The sequence below is a fragment of the Verticillium dahliae genome, genomic scaffold (genome assembly GCF_000150675.1).
Source record: "Verticillium dahliae VdLs.17 supercont1.5 genomic scaffold, whole genome shotgun sequence".
Taxonomy (NCBI): domain Eukaryota; kingdom Fungi; phylum Ascomycota; class Sordariomycetes; order Glomerellales; family Plectosphaerellaceae; genus Verticillium; species Verticillium dahliae.
The window spans coordinates 1,183,657-1,198,407 of NW_009276938.1; the positions used below are offsets into that span (position 1 = coordinate 1,183,657).

At 56.5% G+C, this 14,751-nt stretch overlaps 5 protein-coding genes across 5 annotated transcripts; 1 reads left to right on the top strand and 4 right to left on the bottom strand.

Annotated features, from left to right (window-relative positions):
- Nucleotides 1-85: 85 nt before the first annotated feature.
- On the bottom strand, nt 86-845 carry VDAG_03351 (uncharacterized protein). The gene has a single exon (XM_009657216.1). It carries the CDS (start codon nt 772-774, stop codon nt 280-282), a length of 495 nt encoding a protein of 164 aa, XP_009655511.1. The 5' UTR covers nt 775-845; the 3' UTR covers nt 86-279.
- A 1,804-nt stretch (nt 846-2,649) lies between these two features.
- Nucleotides 2,650-4,478, top strand: VDAG_03352 (polyamine transporter TPO5; the record flags this gene model as incomplete). Its single annotated transcript, XM_009657217.1, has 2 exons — nt 2,650-3,352; nt 3,595-4,478. The coding sequence occupies 2 exons, from the start codon at nt 2,650-2,652 to the stop codon at nt 4,476-4,478; spliced, it is 1,587 nt and encodes a 528-aa protein (XP_009655512.1).
- A 663-nt stretch (nt 4,479-5,141) lies between these two features.
- Nucleotides 5,142-7,184, bottom strand: VDAG_03353 (SET domain-containing protein; the record flags this gene model as incomplete). Its single annotated transcript, XM_009657218.1, has 1 exon — nt 5,142-7,184. One exon carries the CDS (start codon nt 7,182-7,184, stop codon nt 5,142-5,144), a length of 2,043 nt encoding a protein of 680 aa, XP_009655513.1.
- Nucleotides 7,185-9,901: 2,717 nt separating this feature from the next.
- On the bottom strand, nt 9,902-11,213 carry VDAG_03354 (pectate lyase; the record flags this gene model as incomplete). Its single annotated transcript, XM_009657219.1, has 3 exons — nt 9,902-10,298; nt 10,569-10,698; nt 10,766-11,213. 3 exons carry the CDS (start codon nt 11,211-11,213, stop codon nt 9,902-9,904), a joined length of 975 nt encoding a protein of 324 aa, XP_009655514.1.
- A 1,059-nt stretch (nt 11,214-12,272) lies between these two features.
- On the bottom strand, nt 12,273-14,165 carry VDAG_03355 (averantin oxidoreductase; the record flags this gene model as incomplete). The annotated part of the gene is made up of 7 exons (XM_009657220.1): nt 12,273-12,426; nt 12,491-12,914; nt 12,987-13,048; nt 13,115-13,596; nt 13,645-13,730; nt 13,799-14,021; nt 14,076-14,165. The coding sequence occupies 7 exons, from the start codon at nt 14,163-14,165 to the stop codon at nt 12,273-12,275; spliced, it is 1,521 nt and encodes a 506-aa protein (XP_009655515.1).
- Nucleotides 14,166-14,751: the final 586 nt, after the last annotated feature.

A 14,751-nucleotide genomic window follows, 5' to 3' on the forward strand; every position in this document is an offset into this window, starting at 1 on the left:
ATCAGCCTTCACTTCAGGGATACCCAGCCAATGTTGGGCAGCAGGCGGCAGGCGGCAGGAAGCAGGCAGCAGGCAGACTCTATTTCAAAATGGAAAGCATCATCGAAATCGATTCGCCATGTGTGGTATCTAGGTATCGTCATGTACGCGTGGGTCTCATCATGTCTTGCTCGTACTGAATTTGCACCGGACTAAACTTGCGGCGGCAATTTCCGGTTTGCAGACCGGTCTTCTGCAGCCCCTACACCCCTCTCCCCTCTCCCTCCCTGATCAGACAGTTCACCAGTAATGGTAGCCCTTTGATCGCATCTTCACGGGTACCTTGACCTTGACCGCCTCCTTCCTGATCCGCTTCCACTCCGCTTCCGTGAGCACGTTCTTGGGCACGAACCCGTAGTGCTTTTCGTAAAAATCGACCTTCTTGGTCGCTTCGCGCTCGCGCTTCTTGTCCCTGAGGTAGGTAAAGGGGTTGCGTGAGGAAGAGGACCCTGCCGTGACTGGTGAGGGAGGAGGCGGCGGCGATGTCAAGGAGGATGCTCTCGCACGCGAAGATGATGGCTGTGACGTTGAGACGGCCCGCGCGCCTGGCTGAACGCCGTGGCGGTCATTGGTTTCCTCGGCCAGCGGGCCGTCGCTAGCCCTGTCAATCAACGGTTCGTACGCCGGCGCAGGGTCTGCTGGATGTGTGTCGTGCGCGTCGCGATGGCTGTGCTGCTCGGACGGGTGTCCCGGATACGGCGGAGGCGCCTCGCTGTGGTGATCGTGCTGATCCATGTTGGTGGGGGGTGTTCGTGGAGGCTCAAGGCGATCGTGGTGTTTGTTTGATCGTGGACATATCGCGGGGTGATCCCGTTCGAAATGCGGGGGTTTGGATGTGACGCCATTAAGTAAGACGCAGAAATAACAGGAAACGGTTCCGTCCCCCTGCATGCCATACTTTGCTTGGCCTTCTCATCAGGTCAGGTGTCAAGCTGCGGGCGGTGGCGCGGCAGGGCTGTGAAGCCGCACTTGGCATGGCCTCAGGCGGCACTTCGATGCCTTGGAGGTGGCATGGGGTTAGCTTTGGGACCCTGAGTATGGTCTTGAAAGCCCATCGCCAAGGGCGGTTATTGCTAGTTAGGCTCTCTTGTCGAACTATCCAATCCTCCTCTGAGCTAGGTATGCACAAGGCTGAGCGACTGGTTAAAAAACATGAACACAGGCCTGGGATACCTAGGTAGTTGGTAACCTAAGGTACCTACCTACCTACCTACCTACCTGATGTACATGTAGCCTCATCTTGGCCGTAAAACGAGGGGCACAGCAGCCTTGGCACATGGCCTGTATCGCATGTGTGAGGCTTACCCTCAGATGCTATTAGAGAGCCCAATCAATGGCGTTCAGACCTTCCAGAAAAGGAACCCTCATATCCATGTGTTTCATCGCGCCTGTCTCGGCTACCCTGCCTATGAATCTTGTTGCTTTGGAGTGAAACCCCTTGTTCCTGGAGCTGATTCCTCTTTATCCCTCGCCTACGCGTCTTGATGCCTGATGGCACGTTCCCGAGTCAGTGAACAAACCGCCTTATCGCTGTCAGAGACAGCTCATTAGAACATGACTTGGCTCTCGCCTTGTATCAATGGTCCCATAAGTAGCCAATGCTCCCATAACCAGGCCGCTGAGAACCACCCGCACGACAGAGGTAAGGGTCCTCCTATCTCGGCGTTTCAGGCAACACATCTCCTCTTATCTGGAAATGATGCGACTCCAATTTCCCCCTCGAGGTTCCCCAGGATCTCAACCCGCAAGGTAGATAGACGATAAGCAACGATAGTCGGCCGACATTCGGCAACTCGGCGACCCCGTCCAGCTCTAATCCCGATCGTCACTAGGATAGTGCTCTGCAATTGGTTCCGCTTCGCTGTCTTACCCCCGTCCTCGCCCATTTTCACAGCAGCCATTGGTTGCGGAGTTGACCGCGATACCAACAATGGAGGGAGCTGAATCGCTTCCCCTGGCTCTACTGGTGTACTGCGCTCTCCTCGCTTCTTCCCCTCGCTATACATGACGTACTGGGCGTTGCTGTTATCGGTAGTAACAGGTCTGGACCATGGAGAAAGGGTCTCGTGAGACGTGTCTCCCCCCGCGTGGTGGATTCTTCCCCCATGGTTTCTTCTAGACTGAACGAACCTCGTGGCTGTAGTCTGCTAATTTGTGTCAAATCTCGAGTGCGTGCCATTGCAAACCATTTTTGTTGCTTCTGCCGCGTCTTGTCACACATACACACACACACACACACACGCACACATTCAAACACGCAACTCACACGCTGTTCCGACGCAAGGAACCTTTCATCCGGCGGACGCACTACGCACCGCTGACCTTCTCTCCCGTCTTGGCCCTGCGCGAGGCTTAAGCTACGACGGCCTTCCCAGGTAGCTCAGAGTTCATGCCGGCAGTCATATCGCGCATTCCCATTCCCCCGGCCCAACCATCCGCGATAGATTCATACACCCGCATCCACACGTACTTAGGGCGTTAAGCAATCCTCGTCACGTTTTCAAGACACCTCCCGTGGCAACAGAATCCTCCACGGCGCGCGGCGCAATCCCAGTCAATCAGGTCATTCTAGAACACCGAGTTGAGGGCCCCCCGCCAAATCGCAACATCATGGAGCCTGATCGCAATGCCCCCAGCGCCGAAAAGGCTCTCCAGCGCCTGGGGTACACCAGCGAGCTGCCGCGCAACCTCAGCATGATGAGCATCCTGGGCATGTCCTTCGCCATCATGGCGGTGCCCTTTGGCCTGTCAACGACCATGTACATCACCCTCACAACCGGCCAGTCCGTCAGCGTGCTCTGGGGTTGGGTCCTCGTCTCACTCATCTCATGCTGCATTGCTGCGTCCCTGGCCGAGATTTGCGCCGTTTACCCGACCGCTGGCGGCGTCTACTACTGGTCGGCCATGCTGAGCACCCCCGAGTGGGCGCCGATCGTCAGCTTCATCGACGGATGGTTGACCCTCGTGGGCAATTGGACCGTCACGCTGTCGATCAACTTCTCCGGCGCCCAGCTCGTGCTCAGCGCCATTTCCATCTTTGATGAGGATTTCGTGCCCAACGAGTGGCAAACCGTCCTCGCCTTCTGGGCGGTCATGCTCGTCTGCGCCCTGGTCAATGCATTCGGCTCTAGGCATCTGGACCTGATCAACAAGGTCTGCATTTACTGGACTGGCGCCAGCGTGGTCATCATCCTGGTCACCCTCTTAGCGACGGCAGATCAGCGCAGATCCGCCGAGTTTGTCTTCACTCACTACGATTCGTCTGCCAGCGGTTGGCCCTCTGGATGGTCCTTTTTCGTAGGCTTGCTCCAGCGTATGTGGCCACCCTCTCTTCCTTTTTTTTGTGTTTCTGTCTGATGCTCCCCTCTTCTTTGTTCCGGGTCGCCTTGGATATTTGTGCAGCCTCCCTTGACCGCTCGGCCACTTAGCCGCTTGGCCCGCTGTAACGTCCAACCGACCCTTCCCCCCCTCTCTCTGTTTCTACCCCTGGTCATTGTCCGGTTCTGACTCGGTCCGTACTGACACGTCTTCCCTTAGCTGCATACACCCTTACAGGCTATGGCATGGTCGCTGCCATGTGTGAAGAGGTCCAGCACCCTGAGAGCCAGGTGCCCAAGGCCATTGTCTTGTCCGTCGTTGCAGCGGGTATCACGGGTATCTTCTACCTTGTGCCGCTGCTATTTGTGCTGCCCGACATTGAGATGCTTCTTGGCGTCGCCAACGGCCAGCCCATTGGTCTCCTCTTCACCACTGTCACAGGCTCCAAGGCGGGTGGCTTTTGCCTCCTGTTCCTCATCCTGGGCATCCTCTTCTTCGCAGGCGTGGGCGCCCTAACTGCCGCCTCGCGCTGCACCTACGCCTTTGCACGCGATGGCGCTATCCCCGGCTACCGCCTCTGGATGAAGGTCAACAAGAAGCTCGACGTGCCGCTGTGGGCCCTGGCCCTCTCCACCGTCGTCGATTGCATCCTGGGCCTCATCTTCTTCGGCTCCTCGGCCGCCTTCAACTCGTTCACAGGCGTCGCCACCATCTGTCTGTCGACGTCGTACTGTGTCCCCGTGCTCGTCAACATGATCCGCGGCCGCAAGGTCGTCGCCCGCTCGCCCTACCCGCTCGGCCGCTTCGGCTACCTGATCAACGGCATATCCGTGCTGTGGATCGTCTTTGCTGTGGTCATCTTCTCCATGCCCGTCGCCATTCCCGTCACGGCCTCGTCCATGAACTACGCGAGCGTCGTCTTTGCTGGTTTCGCCCTCATCAGTGCCGTGTGGTATCTCGCCTACGCTAGGAAGAACTTCACCGGCCCGCCTGTCGCGCAGGACGGCTCGGACGACGAGCCCAATGCGGTCATGGGTAAGTCGCTGAGCGGGCCGGAAGGCGTGGCCGTGACCCATGTACCCGAAGCCACGCTCGATGATGAGACAAAGAAGGCGTATTGAGAAGCGCGTCTGCCTGGATTTACGTACGTACGGATAAGGGAGGAGGGGGGTCGTGGTCATGGAGGAGGAGGGGGAGGGAGGGGGGGGGGCGAAGGCTTGATTTCCCCTTGATCCTTGTGTAATTGGTTGGGCTCCGCCCCCGAACTGTGGCGGGTTCTGGATTTCAGTCTTTATTCTTGGCCTTGTACTCCTGATAAGCGGTACATGTTACTTTTAATAGCAGTCTGCACGCGCCGCTGTGCGTATATGGGAAAGGATGTATGCGAATGTGTGTGGTGTGTGTGTGTGTGTGTGTGTTTGTAAGAATGTGTGAGCATCCATGCCGATCAAAAACACCGCCTTTTCCTTTCATTTCGAAATAGGAATACACTTTGTGACATGGGGTAGACTTCATGCCCCGTGGGCCACTCAAGAAGACAGGCCGTTTCGCTATCATTATCATAGTCTCCTCTTTCCTCTCCGGCCCTATATTCTCCCAAATAAAGCGCTACATTTAAGAATGAAACATGAAATGTGCCTTCGCATAAACCCCCTATCCAGAAGAGAAAGAAATGTGCTGTTGAAGAACACGTGGGAACATATGGGAGACCAGGAAGGGGGGGAAAGGGAAAGAAGAATGGACATGTGGTTTACCTGCGTGAATGCTCATGTACGCTTGCTTCATCAAACATGGCCGCTGTTTTTATACCGACAGCAAGCCTCCCCACAAAGGCAGTCCTTGTCGAGGCCTCTCCAGTAGCTGCCCGAGTAGTCAACCGTAATCTCATGCCCAGCCTCGATCCCCTTGCTCACGAGGATAATCCTCTGCGTGCTCATCCAGACAAAGTGCTGGAACTGGGCGTTGGCTTTGCAGCTGTGGTTCGTAAAACGTGTATAGTTGCCCTGCCGTCCCTGCCATATCTGGTAGCCTCTGACGCCCGTCGAACTGTCCATGACATCGAGATTCTGAAGGTCTTTGGTTACGAGGCCAACAAACTCGCCAATGGCTGCCCCCCTCTCAAAGGCGCACAGCGCTAGCAGCCCGTTGTTGCGCCCATCGGTCGTCCTGAAAACCTGTACAGGACACGGACTCCGTCTGCCTGAGCCAAAGAGGCTCGGAAAACAGTAACACGAGTTAACCTTGGGCTCCTCGCTCTGCTCCTGACCGCACGAGTGGCAGACGTGCTGGCCCGTCAGCGACGCCGCGGCGCTCACGGGCGGGATCCAGCGCGGGTCGTCTTCGGGGCCCCAGGCATTGGCATCGACGACGCTGCCGTCGAGGTGCTCGAAGCTGAAAAAGGGGTCGTGCTCGAGATATGTGCTCCTCAGCGGTACTGGGTCCGAGCCGTCCTGGCGCACCACCCAGTCGTGCGGGTGGCCGCAGAACCTCCGCTGCGGTGACTCGCCCACGATCATGAGTAGCTGCCGCCAGGTCGGGTGCAACGTGTCGGCGGCCACTTCGATGCGCGGGCGCAGGGCGCGCAGGCGGGCCATGGACTCGGGCGTAAAGCCGACGCGGTATTTGCAAAAGCGGTAGAGGCCCATGCCGGCGAACACGAGAGCCGCCCAGCCCCCAGCGTCTTTGATCTCTTTGTAGCCGCGCCAGATGGCCATCTTGTTGCGGAGCTCCTTCTCGGACCAGCCAAAATCGGCGCAGGCTTCGAGAAGAGCGGCCTTGCGGCGCTTCGTCGGCGAGAGGGCTGGACTTGTGATGGCGAGAACCTCAACGTGGGCATCAAAGTGCTCGATCCAGCGGGCCTGGACGATGACCTCGATGGCGCGACACGCACGGCTGGCCTGCGTGACCTTGCGGCAGAACAGGTTGCTGCGGTTAAAGGTGGCCGTGTCGAGCGTCGCCAAGGACGGGTCTGTAGTTGTAGGGGGCGGCGAGAGCAGGCCGAGGTCTGGCTGGCCCGGTCCCGGCGGTCTGCCACCGTTGTTAATGGTTGCCGTCGCGGCGCTGGCGGTTAGTTGCCATTGCTCGAGGAGGCTCTGGGGTTCGAGATTGATGCCGCCGTGGATCTGATCCCATATGCTGACAACAAACTTGTCGAGTGAAGACTGTTGCGGGACAAAGACGACTGAATCAGATTGCACTTTGGCTCGCTTGGGAAAGTTGTTGACTATCTGCATCTGTCGTTGGCTGTCAGGACCATGCTGCACAGGAGGTCCGTCGGCTGGGCGCGCCAGTCGTAGCCCGCCGGTTCCCTTTCTTCGGAAATCGTTGGCTGCCGCACTGTAGTCATCGAGGGGAACGGAACCGGGGACAGGAATGGGAGGAGACGTCCTGTGTCGCATGATCATTTGGTCCATGTGAGCGGTGTGATCTGGCGGGTGGTGGCTAAAGGATGTCGGTGACGGAACGTGCTCCGGCATCATGGTTGCTGCATGTGAGCTGGGCGTATGGACCATCGGCGACATATACCCTGATAGATCTACCGTTTTCTGAGAGGAAGGAAACATCAGCTCGGCTGGTTTGTCCAGGCGGCGTAGTGTTACCGCCATCGCGGAAGTTCGGAGCCATGGACTCACAGAAACGACGGGGTTCATGTTCGACGGACCAGGGTTGGTGGCTGGGAGAGCATCACCGTCCTGGAGAAACGCCTCAACTCTCAGTACAGGGTTCGACAGCAAGCCCATGGCGCCCCAGTCAAGTTCCGCCAGGTGGTCCATAATGACTCGACTCAGACTCTCACGCAGAGAATCCGATTGTTCAGGCGTTGTCATGTCGCGTAAATGCTGCCAAGAGTCATGCCCCCATCTCTTGTAAGTGAGGGACAGACAGAACAGGCAGTACGAGTGGGGTGGAGAAAGCAGCCGAAAGGATATGGAGTGGAAGCGGATATAGATTTGACAGGCCAAACAAATGGAAGTAGAGAGGCGTTTCGGTTGTTCTTGTCGACTTTGAGGTATCAGAAAGAAAACATGACGGGTTGGAAACGTCACGACCCCAGGCGAGACGGCAGACCATGCAGAGAGAAGAACAGATGCCAGCAGCGTCAGCGTCGATCCGGGTCTGGCTCGTTTCTCGTTTTGGTTCAACACCGCAGACAGGGGCGGGCCTCTCTCTCCATTCATGAGCTCCAGACACGTGAGGAACCCTTGATTTAAGGAGTGAAAACAGTGGGGGGTAGCATTGCGTTCGCGAGGGCCAGAATTCCAGGGTCCGCTACGCCTCGTTGGGCTTGGCCGACTGGATAATCAGCACAAGCCGTCCCAATGGGATGTCGTGAATCGTGAATAGTCTTTAGTAATCAAACCGCAGAAATTCTGCCCAGGGAGAACTTTAAGCCTGCCAACGCCTGAACCCAACCTTTCGGTGAGAGACCAGTTTCGGTGAAGCCTCCGAAGCTGGAATGGACCCCATCGTTGAGACCCGAGACACGGCAGAGGGTTTGTGTGTGCCCTTCAAGCTGAGGGATCTCCGGTTCTCTACGGTTCCCGCCACAGACGTGCGTTCTTTTCTCGCCATTCTCGATCGTCCTGCCGCCGTTGGCAACCTCTTCGTCTCTGCCGCGCTACGTCATCATCCTGGCCACTTTCGGGGGCGGATCAGGGCAGGGGAGGGCCAGCGGACAATGAACCGTGGACGATGGAGGGGAGAACGAGGGTGGATGTTTCCGGGGCCCTGGTTGGCGATGGGTTCAGTTCCAAGTGTTCCATTTACACTACACTCACTTGACCGGATCTAGATCCGCTTTGCTCGCAACACGGCCCCTTTCTTGCCCAACGACGTCCATGTGGGCCTCCGGCCGAAGGCCACATATTCCCGTTCCCGAAGTGGGCACCCAGGGCCGGCGGTCGATGCTTGCTAGCCTCCCTCACGAGCCTCAAGAGCTGTGGCCACCCCCTCCCCCCCAGCCGATCACGAGAAGAGTCGAGACCGCAACGGCGCCTCGTGCAAAAGACTACCGTGCTTTTGCCATCATAGGGCCACTTCAAGGTGCCAAGCCATTGTCTTATGTGTGGCCGTTAGTGCCATGACCTGCCTCGGCAATTTCTCCAGTGGGAAAGGTTTGATGGGACTAGGCAGCGCTACAGCAAGCAGCGTCGAACCTTATGTCCCTCTCTGGGGCCACATGGTCGATGAATGAGATGCCACCAGGAATCTCTCATCTCGGTGTTCGGCCTTGGTTCCGCACCGCAAAACCAGGCTTTCGGGTATGCACAGTTGCACACGGCAATCTGGGAGTCTGGTAGCGTCGCAAAGCGCCCGTCGTTGGCCCGAAGGTAGGGTAAGGAGGGTGAGTTAGGGGTCTTAGGGCCCGTTAGACTCCTTTTTTCAGGCTTCGCATCACCTTACGAGGCACTCGGTGGCACGGCACCTTTCTGCGACACCACGATTTACTAACTGTTTCCGGCCGCGCACTGGACTCTTCGGAAGATCGAGAATCTGGGGATATGGCCAGCAAAATCTGAACACAATGGGCGCTGTTCCATGGCCCGCATACTTGTCTAGGGGTAGCCCTCTTGACAAGGGCGCCTAGCGTGCCGCGGCCAACCTCTGCACATACCCAGAAGCACGCGGCAGATACACGCCTTTTGCCTATATGGGTTTGGTTCACGAGGCATGGGATTGTGCCCCTTGCTGTCGTCACCTTGCCACCCACATCAAGCCACCCCCTTGGCCACCGTTGCGCCTTGTGCGACGTGGGGGGGAGGGGGGCTTGCGACGAGGGCGTGGAGCGGCCCTTCTTCGATATTACAACGTTACTTGGTCACGCATCAAGTTTCCAGGCTATCCACCTTGGGGTACAGATCAGAGAGCAACAGGGCTGAGCCGGGCTTTTCAGTCGGACAGATTGTGTGTAAGTAATCTTCTCATAGAGTAAACCAATGCAGCCGGGAGATGATCCCACTGTACAGGGGCCGAGCATGTGACAACTCGCAACTGGTCAGCAAATTGCGGTGAAAATGGACTCGAGGATGGATGCGCTGGCTCCGGTTCAATACTTACCCCACGATAGGCCAAGCTTGCGGTCCTCGGCGTTCACTAGAGCGGGAGGGCAATGTCAGACCACACTACTGTGTTCTGACACGTTGCCACGACTCAAGCAACTCGACTCAACTAAGACCGACTACAACTACAAAAACACGACTCGGCACAAGGCGACGTGACATGTGCGCTAATGCAATCTCCATCATTTCAATTTCAAGTTCTCGCATTCGGTAGTGGCAGCCATCAAAGTCGTTCCTTGCTCACCCACAACACCAAATCTCGATCCAACGTGGAGCAATTACCAAGCAGGTTACATGGCAAGTCGGCGACTAAGCTTCAACTCCGCAACCCGACGTTCCGGACTATTCGCGCCAAGAGTGACTAGAGAAAGCCCACAAGCGGACTCTCTCCATCAACCCACCGGTCCAGTCCCAGCCGCCACCACCGCTCACCCTCCCCTATTCCGTGCCGGCAACTCCAGACTTGGGACCCTCGGGGACTCGGCCTAGCACGTGGTCGAGAAGGCGTTGACCTTGCAATAGGTGCTGTCGGGGCCGGACCCGATCTTGCTGGGCTCCTTGCCCGAGTTGTTCCCGGTGTACTTGTCGCATGTCTTGTTACCGTCTTGGCAGCTGTTGTTAATCGTGCAAGTGTCACCATAGTTCGTGTTGATGCCGCAGAGGACGCCGCCGTCTTTGGCGATGACGTTGTTCATAATCACATGCCTAGCGCCGCCGTTGTTGCTGCAGTTGCCACAGCTTCGGACGACCTTGCCGTAGTCGTTGGCGTAGAAGTTTTTGATGTCGAGCGTTCCGAACCCGTTGAACTGGAAGATCTTATCGGCCGCCTTGAAGGCGCCGCCACCAATTACGTATGAGGTGCCGCTGGACTGCTTGATCGTCCTGTGAGAGATTTCAGATTAGCTCAATGTCCACCGCGGCAGGAAAAAGGGGGGGGATGGGAGGGGGGAGGGGGATGAGGGAGAAAAAAAGGGGGCCGGGCAGCTTACAGGGCGTCCTCGCAAACATCCTGCCACCACACGTTGATCCTGCTCATGTTAGTTCACAGAGTCTGGAAGCTGTCAGGGGCGAGTCTCGGGTGACTCACAAGGTGCTAGGCGCAGGTTAGCCAAGAGGACTTCGGATGAGGATTGTTGCGGGATAGTCACTTACCAAGGGCCCTTGCAGTGCACACCCTCGGCCTGGTTGGGACCGATGATCACGTTCGAGAGCGTGGCACCAGCCTCGAGCACAAACATGGCATCCTTCTCACCCGTCTCGCTCTGGTCGGCACAAACTCGGGCTTTTTCACACGATGATTAGCGGACCAAATTGCCTCAATCTGCTAGCTCACGAGGGTCGTCACTCACGCGAGCGGTCGTAGTTCTTCATGCCGCCGTCGAATGACGCGGTTACCGTGATAGCTGCCGAGGAAGAGACAGCACCAGAGGACTGGGGCAAAGCCGTGACCACTCCTGCGGGGGGTGTCACAACCCCACCGCCACCTGCGGTCGTGGTGCTCGTGCGCAGCGTCGTGGTCGGGGTGGTCGGGACGGCCGTGGCGGTCGGGCCGCCGCCGCCGCCGCCGGCCGTGTAGTGGCACGAGCACTCGGCGGAGACAAGACTAAGCTTCCGAGAGCAGTGCGTGGCCCAGGCCGGGAGTGCTGAGGTGGCGGTGACCTTGCTCTGCGTGAAGGTTGCACAGAAGGCCGAAGCCGTGGCGGCGTTTGACTTGATGAAACTGGCGCAACTGTTTGTGTTGGCATTGAGGCAGCCAAGGGCCGCGGGGATGAGGGCCAAGATGATTGTCGAGCGCATTTTGCCGGTGTTGTATGAGAGGCTCTAGACTATTCTGTCCTTGCTTTCACTGCAGGATGGTGTCCAAAAATCTTCGAAACATACAACTTCAGCACGGAGACATTCAAACTATATACTTGCGTTGTTCAGACAGTCAGGTGCCCGGCGGAGACGTAAAGAGAAGTTCGGAAGCACAACATGACTATTCTCAACCTCGACATGGAAGCAATCAGGGAAAATCAAGTTGGCCAAGATTTCCACCAGTCCTGTCGCGACAAGATAGAAAGGCTGAGCCGTGGCTGCCTCTAGCTGACCCTTGTTTCGCCTCCAAATGATGTTGTCACAGACTTATATCCTGTTTGGTACAATTGGCTGGTTGAGGCCATGTTTCTACTCACTGCAAACACGGCCGTCGCCCGCTACTTTTTGGAGGGCGAAAAATGATGACTAGTGATGGCTGGACAACTTTATCAGGGTCAAGGTGCTTCAAATATTACGATCCGATTTGTGGAAAATAATCCCTGTATTGAGGCTCCCGGAGGAAGGTAGCACTACATATGCAGACGACCATGCAGATCGATCGGCCTGTTGGCGGCAACGTCAAATCATGGTCTGAAGATGGTCCTTTAATCACGGCCACAGGCATGAACCTCGCGAGAAGTCGATGTGTCGGGCACAGCTGTTCATCTAGACTGGATATTGCAGGCGGCACCCCATGTTTCAACACTGCAGTACCCCGCGTGGCAACACCGGGGATTTGCCATTCGCTAGACGATGTCTTGTGGTGTCGTTGAGAAGGACGTTATTCCCAATTGCCACCAATGAAGACTCTGAATCGCCAAGCCACCCCCTTGCATGAAATCACGGGGCGGGGTACATGGTTCCGACACTTGTTCTGGACAACAAGGCTTATTTCGTAGACAGGCTAACCACAGTCACGGTCGACCAAAATCTGCTGGCCCAATGATGCGCAGAGCCGAAGATGCAGTGCTCGAATGACTCGTGGAATAAAGCTTGTTTGGACTGAGTGAGTGCCTGGTTTCTCTCTCTCTGTGTGTGTATAGCTACGTCCTCCTCGTCCTACCTCTTCATCACTTTGACCCTCAGTGGTGGCTTTTCCCAGAACATGAACACCTTCTGACCATCCATCCAAGCTTCGCTTTCGGGCGTGAGCTCAAATTGAAAGTGCCACACAAGGTACGCCACTACGATGCGCATTTCCATCCACGCCAGTCTGCAGTAGTGTCAACGTCGCCATTCTTGGTCGCGCCAATCGGCGGGCTGTCAGTCTCACTCACCCTTTGCCCAAACAGTCTTTGGGACCGACTCCAAAAGGGTTGAAAACCCCCCTATCATCGCCTTCGAACTCCTTGGGGCGTGAGCTCGACCATCTGTCGGGCAGCATTTCATCCGGGCGATGGAAGTTGAGCGCGGAAGTATTGGCAGCCCACACGTTCATCGTGACGCTCGTGTCTGGTGGCAAAACCTTTCCCATCACCAGACTGGCGTTGTCGGCGGTTCGTCGGAAGAGATTGTCCGGCACTGGGGGATACAGGCGGAGCGCCTCTTGCAGAACATTGTTCAGCTGCTCGTGCTGGACAAGTCTGGGCATGGTCATGTCTGACTCCAGAGGAAAATCAGAGCGTATCGAGTGGGTGAGGGCGCTGTACACCCGTGGGTTCTTGCATAGCAGGTACATGGTTGCAGCTATGGCCGTCGCAGCTGCAGTCACGAGTCAGGGAACGACTCCACGCGACGAATGAAAAATTGAAAGGAGTAGGGGCCTTTTCATACTTGTTTCGCTGCCAGCAATAACGAATGCTGTGGTCGAGACTCTTATTTCGTCCTCCGACATTCTGGCGATCCATCAGTGAGTGCACCCCGGAGAGGAAGGTATTTACAATCCGGAGGCCGCAACGAACCTTAGCTTGGGGCTGCCCCTTTGCATGCACGAGATGTAATCATACTCGTCACCCTCTTGCTGGAACCGTTTCTGGGTCGCTTTCCTGGTCATCCACATTGTCTGATTTGGTGTCGCTGGTCTCTTGGTCATGAATCTGACAACGGCCCGTCTAAAGATACTAGGCCAATGCATCATTTCGCGGGCGTACGTGTGATTCCTCAGGACCGAGAAGACTCCAAAATGCCCAGGCTGAGGGTCATCCTTCTCGAGCAGGCAAAACGACTCGCCTAGTACAAGTTTGCTGATGATGTCCGTTACGAGAAGCTCAAGTCGCAGAAACATGTCGACGTCTGTCTTCGCATCAGCGCTGGACCTGAGCTGAGAGACCAGGCCTGACGCGTGACGCCGAACGTGCACCTCATGAGACGCCAACGCCTTCGGAGAGAAGGCGTTGAGCTGTACGCGCCGGAGACGATGATGGTCGTCGTCATTGAGGGTTGACTGCCAGAAGGTTAGGAAGATGTTGGTGTGTAAGAACGATCAACGAACAATGTTTGCTGGGCCTTGATGTTGCATGTAAAAGTAAGGGTCTTTCGGTATGCCCGGGTTGCATCTTGACTGAGAGCCGTAGATATCTAACGACCTGGGTTAACAACTGCGTCGGTTGAGTTAGAGTCTCAAGCGTGGGAGGGACGCCACGCACCACGCCATGCCTCCCCAGAAGTGAACGACAGGGTGTCGGGATTGATACGAACAACATGGCCGTACTGCTCGTGCAGAGCCTTTGCCCGCCGAGTAGCGGTGCCCCGCAAGACGGACAAGGTGTATGGTAGTCGATTGGCGACAAGCCACCAGGGGCCAGGGTACGCCCGAAGCGGATGAAACCAGATGTTGTAAACTCCCGTCAAGATGACATAGAGAACAACCTAGGCCGGGTATGAGTTCCTCGCCAATAGCAGCTGAAGTATCAGTTGACTCACCGTACCCGCTATGACCCCAGCAACTGGGACCCATGGCAGGGTTGTTGTTGATGACGGACCTTCAGTAGACGAAACGTATTTAACTTCCATTTCTGGGCCTGGCTCCACCGCTCGTAGAATTTGAATGCTAATCGAACCTCGAAGCCCTGCATTGATGTAGAAAAGGAACGGCATTGACAGGTTCGCGGGGTGTGTTTCGACTTTTATTCATCTTCTCTCTCGGGATCGCGGCATTGCCCGGAAAGGGTTCACTGGCTCGTATACACGCGAGGACCCGAGTAATACGACTGACGCAAAGCTCCACCGAGTCGATCGACACGCTCAGCACCAAAACTAATGCCGTCTTTGGTACGCGCGGGTTCGGACTCGCACCTCGTTTAACAGGTACGATCAGCCTCCGCCTCAAAGCCGCGAGTCGCATTAGCCAGCAGCGGCGGTCGTTCGCGATGTGAACGGGGATAAGAAGAGTTTTGTCGGAAGGTCCGAATGTATTATAGTCTGTAGACTCTTGTGGCGAATTCCCCCCTACTTATCCATCTCTCTCAAGATTCGCTTTGCGATCCCAGTGATTTGAATCGAAGTGGGAACCCGACCTCTCGCATCTGAAGTACGAACCCGAACAATGCCATTGCGTCGACCTCATACCAAGTCTCGCTTCGGCTGCGCCAATTGCAAA

Bases quoted from the DNA above. Each gene is read 5' to 3' on its own strand.
- VDAG_03351 (XM_009657216.1), bottom strand. From the start codon at position 774: ATGGATCAGCACGATCACCACAGCGAGGCGCCTCCGCCGTATCCGGGA.